Genomic DNA, 17,716 nt, shown 5'->3' on the forward strand with positions numbered 1-17,716 from the left:
ACACTGGTGAGTATCAGCACTTGGTACTTGGCTACCTCCTCTTTTCTACCTCTACTCAAACTTTTGGAGATGTCATCTTGTCTCAAGGTGTAAACGACACTGATAACCTACTCCCAAATTTGGATGTGCAGCCCACACTCCTGCTCTGAATACTGGTCTAGGGTATCTGTATTCAACCACTGAGTATCTCCACTTGCATGTCCAACAGGCCTCTCAAACTCAAATGTCCACACAGCTCCTCATCCCCATCCCATCCCTCCTTACAAAAACCTGACTGCATCTCCTGAGGTTTCCCTCATCCTTCAGAGCACTCAAGTCATAACTCAGTCATCCCTGGACACCTTTCTTCCTCTCCCTCTCATGCCCCTCTCCAGGCCATCAGCATATCCTGTATTACTCTAGTCCAACCACACTCTCTCCTATCTGGTTATTCTAATGACCTCCTAGCTGGTATCTATGTCGGCCCTTGCCCAATAATCTATATTCACAGCAATCAGAGTGATTCAGTGAAAATATGAATTGGGATTTTTGGTTCAAATTCCTTCAGTGGGCTTCCATCTGATTCAGAATAAACTTTGAAGTTCTTATGAAACCCTACAGAACCCTATATGATCTGCTGTTCACTACCATTCCCCTTCAAAAACCCATTAGCACTGTGACTTCATTGCCTGCTACTCTCCTCTTTACTGATTCTGCTCCAGCTACACTGTCTTCCCCGCTGCTCCACAGGGACACCAAGTTTGCTGCCTCCTCATAGCCTTTACACTTGGCTGCTCCTCTTGTCCAGAAAGCTTTTTCTCTAGACATCTGCACAGCTCGCTCAATCACTTTCATTTGAGAGAAGGTCTGTAGGTGTCATCTGTTCAGCGAGCCCTCTCTGAACACATTTCAACTTGCAATCCTTCCCCTGTGGTCTTTCACATTTCCTATTTCCCTTCTTTGTTGTACTTTACATCATGACACTTATCACCGACATAGTATATAGTACTCCTCTGATTAGAATGCAAGTTACATAAGGGCAAAGTTGCCTGTCTGGCTCACTGTTGTATTATTTCTGGCAACTGTACTTGATACAGAGTATGTGTTCAATAAATGTTATCAAAAAGATTTTCTTTCTTATAAAGAGAAAAACATTTGGTAGCTTTCTTACAAAAGTGAATGTACTCTAAAACTTAGTTTTCATTTAGTGTGCTGGACAGCTTATGAGGTCAAATTAAAAAACTAAAGGAGTTTGAGGGTTTTTGTTTTTGTTTTTGTTTTTGAGACAGGGTCTGTCTCTGTCTGGAATGCAGTGGTGCAATCTCAGCTCACTGCAACCTCTGCTTGCTAGGCTCAAGCGATCCTCCCACCTTAGCCTCCTGAGTAGCTGGAACCACAGGCACACACCACCACACCCGGCTAAGTTTGAGCTCTTAAATCAAGGTCTAAAACAAAACTTATAACTCCCTCGTTAATTTCAAAGAAGCAGGCTTAAAGCATTTATTTGCTATTAAATCACAGTTGAAACTCTACTGTAATATTTTGTCATAGCCATTTCTGTTTCATTACAATACCTCAACACCTTAACTCTTTTTGGAAAAATTTTAACATCACAAATTATTTTATGAGTATATATTTTGAGATTTCAGTACTGATATAAATGTATCACAGAGGCAGAAAAATAGGATATCATGGAGCCCAATGTCTGTATCAACTAGGGTTTGGTATCACCATATCACAGAAGGACAAGAACATGGCTTTTAAGAGTTGGAGCTTAGTTCAAACCTTGATTCCATCATTTAACAACTGTGTGATCTTAGGTAAGTTAATTTCTCTGAGCTTGTTTCCTCAGCTGTAAAATGGGGACAGTAATGTCTACTTCATAGAATTACTGTAAAGATTAAATAGGTTAATATGTAAAATCTTGGCAGAGTATCAGGCCAGCAGTAGGAGCTACACTTCCTTCCTTCCCACTGGGAAAATTATGAACAAAATAGTATTTTCTCTATTTTTTCAAACACCTTTTTATTGGGTACTATTTTAGTACTTACAGAAAAGTTGCAAAAATAGTACAGAGAAATTTCTGTCTATCTCTCACTCTGCTTTTCCGAAGACCAACATGCTACAGAACTACAGATTAATGATCAAAACCAGGAAATTATCACTGGTGGCCGGGCATGGTGGCTCACGCCTATAATCCCAGCACTTTGTGAGGCCAAGGCAGGTGAATCAGCTGAAGTCAGGAGTGCGAGACCAGCCTGACCAACCTGGTGAAACCCTATCTCTACTAAATACACAAAAAATTAGCCAGGTGTGGTGGCAGGCATCTGTAATCCTGGTTACTGAGGACGCTGAGGCAGGAGAATCGCTTGAACCCGCGAGGTAGAGGTTGCAGTGAGCCAAGATAGCGCCACTACACTCTAGCCTGGGCGACAGAGCAAGACTCTGTCTCAAAAAAAAAAAAAAAAAAAAAAATTATCACTGGTACTATACTCTTAACATACAGACCTAATCAGAATCTTACCAATTCTTCTAATGTTCTTTTTCTACTCCCGGATCCTACCTTCTTTTAACTAGCCTGGGTCTATAGAAAACATTTGATTTATAACACTTTTTATTAACAGTTTTAAAATGAAATTTAATTCAAAATCAACTTTTTATAAATAATAGTATGCCTATAATATACAACATGCTCTATGAATGGAATTACGCCAGCACTTAATTAAAACAGTCCTGAGAATATAAAAATTCCAAAATTCCTAAGCAAAACAAGAAATGTTCCACCAAATTTCTACAAAACACAGTATAGGTATTATAATACCTTTTTATATTATTTTATTTTTTTGAGACAGGCTCTCACTCTGTCGCCAGGCTGGCGTACAGTGGTGCCTGCGGTCACAGGTCACTACAGCCTTGACCTGGCTCAAGTGATCCTCCTGCCTCAGGCTCCTGAGCAGCTGGGACTACAGGTGCCTGGCTAATTTTTGTATTTGTTTTTGTAGAGGAGGAGTTTTGCCATGTTGTCCAGGCTGGTCTCGAACTCCTGGCTCAAGCAATCAGTTGGCCTCAGCCTCCTACAGTGCTGGGATTACAAGTGTGAGCCACCATGCCCGGCCAATATTTACATTTTTAAGGTGCCAAATATTCAAAAAATATTGGCGTTTAACTTGACTTTGTAATCATGTTGAATGAAAATAGTTCATATTTGGTCCACAAATAACAATAAATCGATACAGGTTGAACAGATCCTTTTCCTGGCAATAGTCCTTTAGCATGGCAATGGTAATTTTAAAAGTAGTACTCCTTTCATAAGATCTGAGTCATTTTATTATAAATAAGTACAGACATTTGAAAATATATTTCTACTCCTGTTAATACAAGGAGGCAAGATTATTATGCAGGTTCTATTCTTATTAATGTATCTTTTATAATGTAGCTTTGAGAAGTCAATGCTAAGACAACATATACTGTGAAAGAGAAAAAAAAGGAACTATAATAACATTTTAAAGAAACACCAAAACTCAAAAACCATAATGGAGTGAAGTTCTTTACTGGGGTGGCAGACAGCTCTTTATTTATATCCTGCCTTGATAGAAAAACAGGAGTGTGGCACATAATTTAACCTTTCCCCAATGACTCAGCATCACTATTATAAAGATCAGACAATTTGCTGTGACACTGACTCATTGTCAAAAGGTTAATTATGTCCCAGGTGCTTCATTCGAGAAGCAAGAAAGGTATATAACAAAAGAGTTTAATCAGAAATGTTTCAAATAAAGTAGACTTCAGAATTTAACAGAAATGCTTCAGTTGCTCTGAAAAATTAAGTTATGAAGCAAATATTTTCTCCAAAGAGACCAGAGACACTGGGTGTACTTGTAATAAGGAATTTGATCCATGACTTAAATCAGGTGGGAAGTTGACTTTGGCATCTCTGCTTCTTTATCTATTCAAATCTAAATGTGTATGAAGACAGAGCTCTTCAAGGTCAATAACCACATCTCATTAATCTTTGTATCTCTCTTCCTGATCTTCCTTTGATCCTGGTACAAAGTACTACAATGCTCAAGAAATGTTACTGAACAGATGGAAAGAGGAGGACAAATAACTCTATTTTCTCAAGAGACTAGGGCTTTACATAGAAAGAATAATAATATAGCCAAGTGAGTAAAATAAAAGTAAACCCATGGTTGTTGCCACTCTGGGGGTTTAGGCTATGAACCAATTTTTCTTGATGTTATTTTATCTGGACTCCCAAGTGGAAGCTTATAGATAACCAGCCTTGATAAGTGTCACTGGGAGGTGGGGTCCTGTAATCTAATGCAGACTAGTCCAAATTATTTTTGGCTCCATTTAACAGCTCGTAAAATAATTTTCTGTCTTTTGCCAGCTCTAAGAGTCTTTCCCACTGAAATGTGCATCTCAGGGGAATGAGACAGAAGGCTCCTTCCCTAAGGAGCTGTCTCATCTTTCCCTTGGACTTGGGTCATTTATTCAGCAAACTGATGAACAGACAAGATACAAGGGTGGTGAGAAGCAGAATGGAGAAGAAACTTATTTTGTTCTTAAGTTTCAGAATTTCCTAGAGAAGTGGAAATTAACTGCAAAATACCAAAACAACCAAATGTATTTTTATTTAAACAGACTCTTTTTTTCCATAACATCCCTCCTGACAGCCTCCACCACAAGCCTTTGAGTGGGTTTCCCAAAGTGTCTTTCATGGGAAAACCAGTCCTTGTGAGTAACATCAGAATAATGTCAACCTACCTGTAGTCTACAGCAATATTGTGCAGCAGGCAACAGGTCTCTTATTTCAAAACGGGTGTCTGTCCCATGATAAATGAGTTCTAAGGATTCTTCATCTTCTCCCCATTCCAACCTGTACTCTGAGATGTCAGCACCAGAACTATCAGGACTCTGGAAAGGCAGAAATTGAAGTAGTTAATGCTGCCACTGAGAAGAGAATCCTACTGTGCTTGTATTCAAGTAACTAAAATGGGAAAGAGAGCAACATGCCTCAGAATATTTCAAACACATATAAAAGAAAGGCATGATCACAAATATATACACCTACTACGTACCCATAAAACTTTTTTTAAGGTTTAGAAATTTAAATTTAAAATAGGGCCAGATGCGGTGGCTCACGCCTGTAATCCCAGCACTTTGGGAGGCTGAGGTGGGTGGATTGCCTAAGGTAAGGGAGTTTGAGATCAGCCTGACCAACATGGTGAAACCCTGTCTCTACTAAAAATACAAAAACTAGCCAGGCGTGGTGGCGGGCACTTGTAATCCCAGCTACTCAGGAGTCTGAGGCAGGAAAATCACTTGAACCCGGGAGGCGGAGGTTGCAGTGAGCCGAGATTGCACCACTGCACTCCAGCCTGGGTGACAAGAGTGAAACTCTGTCACAGAAAAATAAAAATAAATAAATAAAATAAAATAAAAATTGTTTTAAAAGAAAGGCATGAGAAATCATTTCCTCTCAATTTTGACTATGGTAAAATTTCCACAACTCTAAATAACATAAGCAAGTGGCAAGTGCTAAGGGTGATTACTATAGTATACAGAGCAAAAAAAAAAAAAAAAAAAAAAATCTATATGTGCATTTTGAATTTGCAGCTTCCTTATAATTTGTATTTGTATTTGGGGGTAGATAAAGTAGAAGAAACAGAAGTTGATGCAGAATGTGCCTGACTTACCTCCCAACTCACTAAGACACATCCATCAGGCATACAAGAAATACAAGGTGCTTTGCACTGTCCAGGGGGCCCCGCAGCAGTGGTAATTTCTGAGACATCAGAATAGGGACCATACTGAAAGAAAACACACACACACACACACACACACACACACACACATATGTATATATGTGTGTATGTGTTTGTGCATGTGCGTGCATATAAAAGCTTATAACCAAATAAAGGCTAGGCTAACATCATCATCAACACAACAAATTTACAAATATTGCCCAATGATTTTAACTTTCAATTCAATGTGTATAAGTTTTTCTCCTACGTACATTCCCTGAGTAGTAGATGTCTGTCATTTTTTTAAATGGAAAATAATTAGTTGGTTGACAAAATATTTTCCCTTTCTTGGGACATCTGAAATAAAAATATGCTGATTTTTGACAAAACAGGACAATCTGCTTTCATATTTCTCAGAGGACATCCAAGAAAACTAAGTCAGATGCCCACTGCAGTTTAATTTTTAATGCATAAAAATATACTTGGAATTGTTGGTGATCGAATTCTAGGTATTTCTTCTAGTTACTGGTACTTTCCATTTTGAAAATGAATGCTTCTGTAATGTTTTCTCAGTGTGTTCCCATCACCTCACCTATTCAAGGGTATCCACGGCAATCCTGATGTTACCATCAGTGACCACACTGCTCAGAGCCGGGAATTGCTAGAGACTCAGCACACTTTGACAGAGTCACAGCCACCTGAACCACCCATTTTAATGGTGGCATATTTGATACTTCAAAGGTTTGGGGCAGAGTAAAAACTTTCCAGGATAACAAAATATATGACTGTCCTCGTCAAAATGGGAAAAAAAGATGGGGAAGAAAAAAAAAAAAACACCTCTCAACATAACATGCAAAGATGCTCGGGAGTTGGGGAAGCTCTCTGAAATGGACCTCGGAAGACGACTACAGCAATATATATATGGTGAATTTCTAATACAACATGAATAAACCCAAGCTGAAGATAGTTTCTTTATAGGATAAATCAGTGAAAGGGCTGAGAAAAGCACAACTCACACCAGCCCAGTTGCACATTTATCTTTGTTGTGGCAGAGAGTAACTGAAAAGTTGATGAGAGAATGGGGTAGACACAACAGTGTGTTCACCACCATCCATCTTCTTTTCGCTTACATGATTATAAGTTCAGGTGCAGAGGCGTTAATGTTTAGACTTTTTTGTTTTCACTTGAATATCATTGTTGTGTCTGAAATTCTTTTCTATTGGAGAATTAGAAGAAATCCACTTTCGGGTGCTCTGCCTAAGGAATAGCCCTTCTTTTATTCCTTTACTTTCTTAATAAACTTGCTTTCACTTAAAACAAAAAATCACTGCAAGTTGGGCTTTCTTATTTTTTAAAAAAATCATCAATTAGCTAACTATATTTATTTGCAGGGAGCCCATCTATACAAACCACTGGCACTTTGGATGGGACATTTAGCATTAGCTGGCTTTACCCACGCCCTTCTGCCCGCTTTTATGCTTCATCAATCTCTAAGCCCACCCAAAAGCCTCACAGTTAATGGGACTCCCACTGCTCATTATTCATCTCCCCCAAAATCTACATCATTTGGCAATTTTAAAGAAAAAAAGGACAACCACCTTTATGGATATAACACAGACATATGTATTCTCAATCTCTGATAGCTCAACTTGACAACTCCAAATGGAGCAATAGAAGGAAGGCCAGAGAGTCCTACAGTTTTCACTTGAAACAAAACAAAAACAAGCTGGTGTCCCCAGCCGCTACCCCTCTCTAGTTGTAAAAACTGACCTAAGATGTTGCTGGTTCATTTAAACAAGAGAGTATAAAACTTTTATTAGAACTATTATATATTCCTAATTTCCCTTAACTGATAAAGCCAATAGAAGAAAAGGAAATTTTCTGAAAATTGTCAAAAGTATCTACAGGGTGATATCTTTATTTACCTTGAGTGCTGTCTTCATAGAATGATATGAGGACAAAAGAAACAAAAAACATCTAATGCTGGGTCTATATGAAATCACAACAATATCAACTCAGAATTAAGATTTACAGACACTGCATTAATGGTTGTCAAGGTTGCATTAAGACTGCCAAAAATTTCAGGAGGCTAGAGACAGAAGTGCTAGCACTTTGGGTTCTGACTATGCATTCTGATTCTGGTTACAGTGTATGGGCTTATACTCACCCCTCCATCATTCAGAGCCCGCACCCGGAAGCGATACACGGTTCCAGGAAGCAGGTTGCCGACAGTGCACTCCAGCTCTGGGCCGTGGTACACCTCCGAGGCTACGTCTTCGGGCTCCGTCATCTCCACACTGTACTCTGAGACCTCACAGCCACTTTCAGATGCAGGAACATCTGGGAATGAAGAATTATTTTCATCTTAGAACACTTTGTACTTCCAGTTGACCAAACTGCACCAGATTTCACACAAGTTGTGCAAAATATCACATAGGTGGCCTGTCCTCAGTATCTCCCTTACAAAAGAATCCCTGCCCACCAAAAAGAGATATAAAAATAAAAGTTTCTGAATGATGTTATCCATACTCTCCAAAGCAAGTCCATTGAAGTTTATTTAATTACATTGATAAAATAATCCCCAAATCATAGGAACATTAGATATATTTCTTCATATTTTAATGCTAGGTAAATGGAAGAAAAAGAGGGAAGAAAAATCTCTTTAATTTGAAAACAAAGGTCATATTAAATCAAAATACAGGACCCCAGGTTGGCACAATTTATTATACTTTAGACATAAGTGGTGGGAAAAAATAGTCTGCTAGAGAGTTCTGTACATTTGTATTTATAATTACACATGTTGTAAACAGCTTGGCACAACAAAAACGCTAATACAGTTTAAGTCAACACTGTAAAAACATCAGGACCCACACAGGACAATGCAGCAGAGGTGGTTACACACAGAGACGAGGAAGAATTCCATGTGATCTTATAAACTATTCTTTGGTTTAATTTCTAAATTGAGTACAACATTTTTTTCCCATTAATAAAGTTGAAAACTTTCTGAAAAAGACTGGCAGTTCTTGAAATACTCCCTAGAAAAGTGTCCCCTGAAGTGTGAGGGATAAACCAGGTATGTGGCACCATCAGGAAGAGGAGGATGAGGGACAGTGTTGGGGGTGTGGATGGGGAGAATGACACACATAAAAAACCTGGGTCAACATACTTCAAGAGGAATATGGACATCTTCAACAGACAAAAACATACATGGTCTTTAGAAGAAAGCTTTGAAACTTAACTACAAAGCGTAAGTCTTCATCTCCGATTGTCCAAACTACCAATGTCAACGGGAAGGTTTGTTCACTCACCCCACTCTAAGTGGACTTCTTTGTGCTTTGGTCTACCCAAAACCCTCGGTGGTCGACACTGACCTGGTGCAATGCTTAGTGTGCGAACAGGGAGACTTTCAGAACACTGCAGGAGAAACACCAGAAAGAACCATCTCTTAGTTACTGTGAATTTATCAGACCTCTACATATCAGGCAAATTCCACCCCATAACTGCAAATGTTACCGAAAAGGGGTTACACACTAAATGTGTGCACATTATGGTAAGCTTTTAATGCAATTCAGATCTTCATATAAATGTATGTGTGTGTGTTTTAAGGGTGGTTATAGACTTCATATGGCACTGGGAAAAACAAAAATGATTATTTTTGAAGTTAGATTAGCAGACATGAGTACTGTATATCCTAAGCAATTCTTTTCCTTTAATTCAAAATTAGAAAGACCCTTCATGAGGACAGAAGAGAACACAAAACGACAGCTGGATGAAATTTTAAAAAGGTACCATAAATGGCCAACCATTCACATACAGAGCAGAAAAGCAAATAAACTCAATATTAATCAATTGATTCTGACATTAACCAGCAGGTACTGTTAACGCTAAAATAAGTAGGCCTTTATTTTGCAGGATCTGGTTGTGTAAGGCTAGTGATATGGAAGCTGACCTGATTCCTGAGACAGGAGAAAATCAGGTAGAGCTATACAGCTCAGCCACATTCAATTTTCTCCCTGAGAAGTGGCACAGAGGAAACGACCTCTATGCATTTGAGCAGTTCAGACTCAGTGCCACCTTGCGTAGTGCCTCACACATAGGAAGTACCACTGATAATCTCAGCTTTGATTTGGATTTACTCCACCCTGGGAGGCACTCCAGAAAGCTTCGGCACTGTATAAAGATGGTCCAGCTGGACCTTCTCCTCACAGGGAGTGTCTACATGGGCAGTCTAGATGTCCTAGTACCATCCTTGGGGGCAAAAGAAAGTAAACACAAAAACTGATGTTGCAAGTGGGTTGACTAGAAAAATCAGGCATTCAAACGGCAGGTATTCTCTTGAAAAGTCAACCCAGCACAGGGCTGTAAGCCACCATCTCTCCTTCTCTTTCATTCTAAATTATTAGTGGTTTCAAATCATAATGCTAAATATCTCTACAGTGAAAGTATCTTTGGCATCTCATTTCTCACTCAGTTTTCTGAGTGTAAGTTAAAACCATTTAGATAACAATTATTTCATTTCTAGAGTACTCCATGTATATTTATTAGGTTGTTTTGAGCCTATGAGAGCACAATGTGGTTGAAACTAAGACTCCTGACATGTTAACTGGTTAGTCTAAGGTCATATAATTAGTAGAAACAAAAGAATGGATCTTGCCTACAGATGTGTACGTCGGGTACCACAAAACTTAAGGAGGTGCCATTCAGCTCAGTCATCATGGATTTACATTGTTTTTACAACAACTTTCCAGCAGATGGCAGTAAAGTACCTTGAGGAAGGTACGTCTCAAATTCTTAAAATTGATAGACGTGATGACAGCAGTGCTGCACAGGTCTTATCTTTTCACTAGATATTCTATAGTTTTTTAATCATTGCAATAACCGAGGTCTCCTTTATTTAGTCGATACAAATTCCAGATAATTTTCAACCATCACAGGTGATTACGTCAAAGACTTCTGAGAAATAAGTGAGTGACAAATGTACCTGAAAATACCACAATTCAGTAGGGAATCATTTAGGCCTATCTTATACCTTTAAAGAGCAATTCAAAAAGCTCTATTTTTCATTTCCTGACTTGATACTATCAGGTTGCATTACCAAGATACATTGTTAAAACTGCAATTTGATTCTGATGTTACAGACAGCTGGTCTGAATTTGATCAAAGAGGTTTACTTTTATATGGAAACAAAACCAACCTGGCTGTGTCCACCAGTACTGATGCAGCATGCTCGGAGTTTGTACAAAGTGCCTGGTTTCAAGTGGGTGAAGGTGTATTCGGTAGCCGACCCGCTGTAGGCCACTTCCCACTGATTCGCTGTAAAACAAGACTTATGCATGACTTTATGCCTCTTGTAAAACATGTAGTATATCAGCCATTGCTGACAAGAAAAAGCTCTATGTTTTCAGGAAAATCAACATCTTCTTTTTCTTTTTAAATAGCCAGAAAGCTCTTCCTTTTTCTTTTACAAAGTTAAATACCAAAATAACATGGAGTCATTTTTAACACTTAGTGTTGCTGGCTAGACTACCTATTATCACCACGATTACATTTGCTATGAGGTTTGGATGTGGGAAACCATAATGAAACATGCAGTTGGCATGGAAGGAGTGGTAGGAGACACAGAACAGGGGTGGGCAAGCTATGAAATGCTCCTGGTGTGAGGAGGCTTCAGGGGCAGCCAGGCACGGGGCTACTTCTTGGCCACGAGGCTTCTGGCAAGTCTGGGGCAGCATGCAAGAATTTCTCCCTGTTCTTACCTGCCTGGAGGTCAAAGGTAGTGAAATCCTCTTTTAAAAACTGGGTCTTCTGACTGCCTTCATGGAGCCCCACTTAAAAGACAAAAATTACAGGCGGTGGCTCACGCCTGTAATCCCAGCACTTTGGGAGGCCAAGGCAGGTGGATCACCTGAGGTCAGGAGTTCGAGACCAGCCTGGCTAACCTGGCAAAACCCCGTCTTACTAAAAATACAAAAATCAGCCAGGTGTGGTGGCGGGCACCTGTAATCCCAGCTACTCAGGAGGCTGAGGCAAGAAAATCACTTGAACCCAGGAGGCGGAGCTTGCAGTGAGCCAAGATTGCGCCACTGCACTCCAACCTGAGCAACAGAGCGAGACTGCATCTCAAAAAAAAAAAAAAAAAAAAAAGGCAAAAATGCCTAGCAGGGTGACAAAGACCAAACGTGGCATGACCCAAGTGATCTGACCACTCTGCAGAACTGAAGAGAGAAACAGTCACCAGGAGTCTGGGTGCCCCCTGAGGCTGATGCCGTTGGAAGCAAGACCACCCAGGGCTGCCTCGGCTGCCTGCCTGACTCACAAATCTGGGCCACCAGGAGGCTCTTCACTCCTCTGCTTTATTCCCTTTCATGCTGTGTTTCCAGCTGACCACTTTACAAAAGCCTTTTACTACATGAAGTTGTTTTAGGAGAAATGCTTTTACACTATTCCCTGGTATTTTAAGTAGAGTAACTTCCACAAATTCCCCCAGCAGTTTATTAGTTTAGATTCATGATAGAGTCACATGCACTAAGGCCAGATGAAAAAAGGGAATAGTAAAGGCAACTATCCTGATATTACAGGTCGAAAAAACCTGTACTGAAAAGGTGACTGGGAGCAAAGATTACTGAAAAGATTCACTCACTCACTCAGTCATGCAGTGGCAAAGTTGTTAACTGGAAGTCTAGAATGGCCCCTACTTTTGATTTGATTTGTCATCAGTAGCTAAAGGGAGCCATGAGAATTCAAAACATACTTAAATATTCATAAGGAGCCATTGGCATACACATGACTTCTATCCTAGGTGGGTTTTTCTAATGAAGAAAAGCTAAACCAGGTTTTTTTTCTTCTTCTTTTTTTCTTCTTCCAAGACAGGGTCTTGCTCTGTTGCCCAGGCTTAAGTGCAGTGATGTGATCTCAGCTCACTGCAACCTCTGCCTCCTGGATTCCAACGATTCTCCTGCCTCTGCCTCTCGAGGAACTGGAATTACAGGCGCATGCCACCACACCCAGCTAATTTTTGCATTTTTTCTAGTAGAGACAGGGTTTCCCCATGTCGGCCAGGTTGGTCTCGAACTCCTGACCTCGTGATCCACCCACCTCAGCCTCCCAAAGTGCTGGGATTACAGGTATAAGCCACCACGCCAGGCAGTTCTAAACCAGGTTTTTAGCACAAAATATGATTTTATGTTTAGAACAGCTGTGCTCATCTCAGAAGAATTCTCATGTTTTCAGCTTAAAATAGGACCCAATAGATTTAAAAACAAAAAAAATTCCAGGTGGTTCTCATGGTACAGAATAAAAAGCCAGCCACACATCAGCACTGCTGGCTTGTAAAAGTTATATCAATCCTGTCTGTTTTAGGCATAAGCAGTGCCATTTTTTTAAAAAAAACTAATGGTTAGAGGAATTACTACAGTGGTGAGATGATATGTCATTTAAAAAGTTTTAAAGACTATACTTTTCTCTATTAAAGTCTAATGAACGAAAGAAAACCTCAGAATTTTTAAAAAGGCACTAAGGAATTTTATTTCTAACATTTGTCCCATGTTAATCCACCCAGTATAAATAGTAATAAATAAATAATCTGAAGTAAAATGACAATGAAGTAGGAAATAAATTTTCTAAACTTGTTATAAAAGTGAGACTCTTGTCACTAGCCCACAACACTATATATTTCATGCACGGGAATTTGTAGATTACTGAACCCACTCCTTCACTATCTCCATCTCACTATTCCTGCTGATTGCCTCTGATACTTCCTTTGCGTATAAGATTTTTTTTTTTTTTTTAAGATGGAGTCTCACTCTGTCACCAGGCTGGAGTGCAGTGGTGCAATCTCGGCTAACTGCAACTTCCGCCTCCGGGGTTCAAGCAATTCTCCTGCCTCAGCCTCCCAAGTAGCTGTGACTACAGGCGCACGCCACCACACCCAGCTAATTTTTGTATTTTTAGTAGAGACAGGGGTTTCACCACATTGGCCAGGACAGTCTCGATCTCTTGACGTCATGATCCATCCACCTCGGCCTCCTAAGATGCTGGGATTAGAATGTGAGTCACCGCTCCCGGCTGCTTATAAGAATTTCCAGAAAACGTATGGCAAATTAGGAGATGAAAACACTAAATTTATCCAATTAATTAGGAATTCTAGTTGAAAAAAAGACATAGAAGCTGAGTGTGGTGATTCATGCCTATAATGCCAGCACTTTGGGAGGCAGAGGTGGGAGGATTGCTTGAGGCCAGGAGTTTGAGACCAGCCTAGATAACATAGTGAGACCCCATCACTATGAAAAATGTATTCTTCCTCATCTTCTGAGGCAGAAGAATCACTTAAGCCCAGGAGTTTGAGACTGCAGTGGGCCATGTTTGTGCCACTGCCCTCCAGCCTGGGTGACAGAGTGAGACCATGTCTCAAAAAACAAAACAAAAACAAACCAAACCAAAGAAACAAAAGCAAAAGATCAACCAAACAAAACACCAATGAAAAAGATACAGAAAAAATTTTAAATAACACAAATGTAAGTTTCAAGCAGACTCTGATCTCTGGTGCTGTGTTTGAAATAGAAAAACGGCCAATATGTGATTAAAGTTTGTTTACTGTAATAATAGCTCTATCTTTAGAATTAATGGTTGCTTGCTATTACTATAAAGATGTTTACTATATCAGAAAATAGAGCTTGCTACTGGCTTTGAATAAAACAATTGCCAAAAAGTTCACCTTCAGAATTTCCATCAGTAATCTCTAGCAAGTACTTGAGGATTTCTGAACCACCATTGTCCTTAGGAGGATCTGGAAAATAATCAAATGTCTTATTAGCAATAAAAGGATATTGATTTTTGTCGGTAAACATCATCAGGACTCATAAAATCACATACCATTATATTATCTTAATTCTAGACTTGACCAAAAGGCAAAATAATTTATTTCACCAACCCCACTGTTTAAAAAAAAAGAAAAAAAACAAAAAACAAAAAACCACTTAAATCTAGAAATGTCGAAGAGCATTCGTGTAGTGAAATATGAACCAAAAACTCGGTACAAACTGATCAAGTTGTTGAATTTACTTGAAGGTGCTCTTTAATATATTTGATGATTTTTATATCAGATGATATGTTCATATTTCTTATTTTATTCTTTTTATTTCACTTATTTTATCAGTGACCAGATTTTTTTTTTTCCCTCTGAGATGAGTCTTGCTCTGTTGCCTAGGCTGGAGTGCAATGGCTCCATCTCGGCTCACGGCAACCCTTCCTGGGTTCAAATGAGTATTCTGCCTCAGCCTCCTGAGTAGCTGAGATTACAGGCACTCACCACTATGCCTGGCTAATTTTTTTTATATTTTGAGTATAGACAGGGTTTCACCACGTTAGGCTGGTCTTGAACTCCAGACCTCAGGTGATCCACTCGCCTCGGCCTCCCAAAGTGCTGGGATTACAGGCATGAGCCACCGCGCCCAGCCGACCAGATTCTTTTGAGTGATGGAAAGGAACGGAAAGAGAAGTACAAAATTTATTGACAAAATAAATAAAATATCCAAATGGAATATGTCCAGTCTAGCACAGTTTCCTACCAAGCAAACTTTACATCCCAGGTGAATGTGGTATGAAACCAGAGGTGTGGATCAATGAGTGCCAGTGCACCAGCAGACAGTCTGAGAAAGAAGGTTCTGGCTTATTACTAGAGCCCTAGGTGCCTTGGGTATATAGACTACCCCTAACTCTGTGCCTGCAGGAATTTTACTTTCTGAGCAGAAAAACACTTTCTTTGCAGCCTAATTTTGCAAAACTATAAAGAATGTACCTTTAATTGTCTGTCTGCCACCTCGATATTCTTAGACATAACGGAGATTTTTCTTAAAAACCTTAAGTTTTACTTATATATAAATTTAGAATATTCACTTTCCCTCTCCTTCACCTGATTTCCATTAATGTATATATATTTTAGTAGATATTTACAATAATAATTATAAAGGTAAATATTATACCATATAGCTGTTGTGTTGACAGAACTTTCTGAGGTTCTTTGAGAGAAAAGCTCTATGGTCTGGCTAAAAGCACATCTAAATTTTTATCATGTCTCTGAATTCTATCCATCTTTCGGGGAAACAGAAATCCTAATAATTCGATCTCACAATTATTAGGTAACTTGAAACAGTTATATGTCTCAGTGGTTGGTGTAATAATGTTTTAAATTCTCCTTATATTACTTGGCTGCAAGGTAAAATTTTATTGAAGATTTCAACTTTTTTTGGCCTATTAGTTAATATTTTTATGACATTAGTAAAAATGATATGCATAACACTTTTACATATTAATTATCAACCTTCTAACTGTATTCATTTTATTGAAATAATCCACACAGCAGAGGTGAGGCACAATATCCTTTTACCAGACAACCTCAAACTCCTTATGAACTTTAATACTAAAATTTCCCAAACAAACACCAATGAAAACAAAACTATCCCTAATTCATTGCAACTTAAGCATTCTGTATGCCGAAGTTTACTTAATAAACCTAAATTTTGAAATTTATTTTCAATATTAAATTTATAAACCAAATTTTTCTCTTAAGTATTGCTAATATTTTAAGGATGAACTATTGAAGAATGAACGATGCATGCAGAGATTACTACATTCAAATCAATGCCTCAAAAATACAGGAGAAAAGGTATGTAATACAGGAAAATCATAGAGTAAATGAGATACTCTCAAAAATCATCCATTTTAATTTCCACTAAAATTTAATTGTCCTTTATGATTACATTTTAACGAAACTGTCCATTCCAATTTGTAGACTTCTCAGGATGTTTCTCACACATATATTCCGAATGTAGAAAATTTCTGCAAATAATATCATCCATAATTTTTTTGGCTTGTCACTACTAAAATTAATCATTTAAAAAAAAATATCCAAAGAAAAAAAAATACAGCAGCAGCAGCAGCAGCAGTAAAACATACCCCATTTGACACTAAAGCCATGAGATGTAACTGGGCCTTTGACAAGTGGTCTGGTAGGAGGTCCAGGCCTGTCAGGACTCGTCGTACAAACAAGAACTTCGCTTGGACAGCTTTTTCCTTCCGTATTAGAAGCAGTCAGCTAGAACACAACCAAGGAAATGTTAACATGCTTTAGTTATCAGGGATCACTAAATTAATGGTCACTTTTTAACATGGTGAGATGAAGGCACCCATAAACTCAGACAAACACACATTTTTTTCTCTTTTAAACTCAAGTATCGATTTAACAGTATTTATATTATAAATCATTTACTGTATAGTTGGTTATTAACAATTAAAAATAAAACCAGCTGGGCATGGTGGCTCATGCCTGTAATCCCAGCACTTTGGGAGGCCGAAGTAGGTGGATCACCTGAGGTCAGGAATTCGAGACCAGCCTGACCAACATGGAGAAACCTCGTCTCTACTAAAAATACAAAATTAGCCGGGCATGGTGGTGCATGCCTGTAATCCCAGCTACTCAGGAGGCTGAGGCAGGAGAATCCCTTGAACCTGGGAGGCAGAGGTTGCGGTGAGCCAAGATCATGCCATTGCACTCCAGCCTAGGCAACAACAGCGAAACCCTGTCTCAAAAAATAAAAAAATAAAAATAAAATAAAACCATAAGGTGGGTTTTAAAGATATTTTTACCCTTTCAAAAAGACATAATAAAACAAGTATGTCATCACCTGATTTGTATTGTTTCGTGAAAGGAAAATGTGGGGTGAGTGGGGACATAAAAATAGCCCCACTTTTTAAAGAGTAGGGCAATGCCACCTTGTGGAGAAATGTTAGCAGTATAGCTATGTTCTCATAGCCAGCATCAATAATAAGGATTTTTAAAAATGTTAAAAATTCTCATTTCCTTCGAATAGTCACATACTGCACTTGATAATTTGGCAACTATTTATTGAGTGATTGCTATGTGCCAAATATCAGCATTTGGTCCACCACTTAGAGAAGAACGTGTGGAATCAGAAGACAATCCTATCTTCCAA

At 38.9% G+C, this 17,716-nt stretch overlaps 1 protein-coding gene across 1 annotated transcript in view; it reads right to left on the reverse strand.

The window, feature by feature from the left end:
• Nucleotides 1-17,716, reverse strand: part of FNDC3B (fibronectin type III domain containing 3B) — a 310,570-nt gene that overhangs the window by 68,152 nt on the left and 224,702 nt on the right. Inside the window, exons 14-20 of the mRNA XM_011998294.1 lie at nt 16,680-16,818; nt 14,440-14,511; nt 10,921-11,039; nt 9,035-9,140; nt 7,894-8,066; nt 5,679-5,792; nt 4,747-4,896 (exon numbers count right to left, since the gene is read on the reverse strand). Coding sequence (XP_011853684.1) covers nt 4,747-4,896; nt 5,679-5,792; nt 7,894-8,066; nt 9,035-9,140; nt 10,921-11,039; nt 14,440-14,511; nt 16,680-16,818 — 873 coding nt within the window. The remainder of the gene's footprint in view (nt 1-4,746; nt 4,897-5,678; nt 5,793-7,893; nt 8,067-9,034; nt 9,141-10,920; nt 11,040-14,439; nt 14,512-16,679; nt 16,819-17,716) is intronic.

This window comes from Mandrillus leucophaeus, unplaced genomic scaffold (assembly GCF_000951045.1).
Source record: "Mandrillus leucophaeus isolate KB7577 unplaced genomic scaffold, Mleu.le_1.0 Scaffold566, whole genome shotgun sequence".
In the NCBI taxonomy this organism is placed as follows: Eukaryota; Metazoa; Chordata; class Mammalia; order Primates; family Cercopithecidae; genus Mandrillus; species Mandrillus leucophaeus.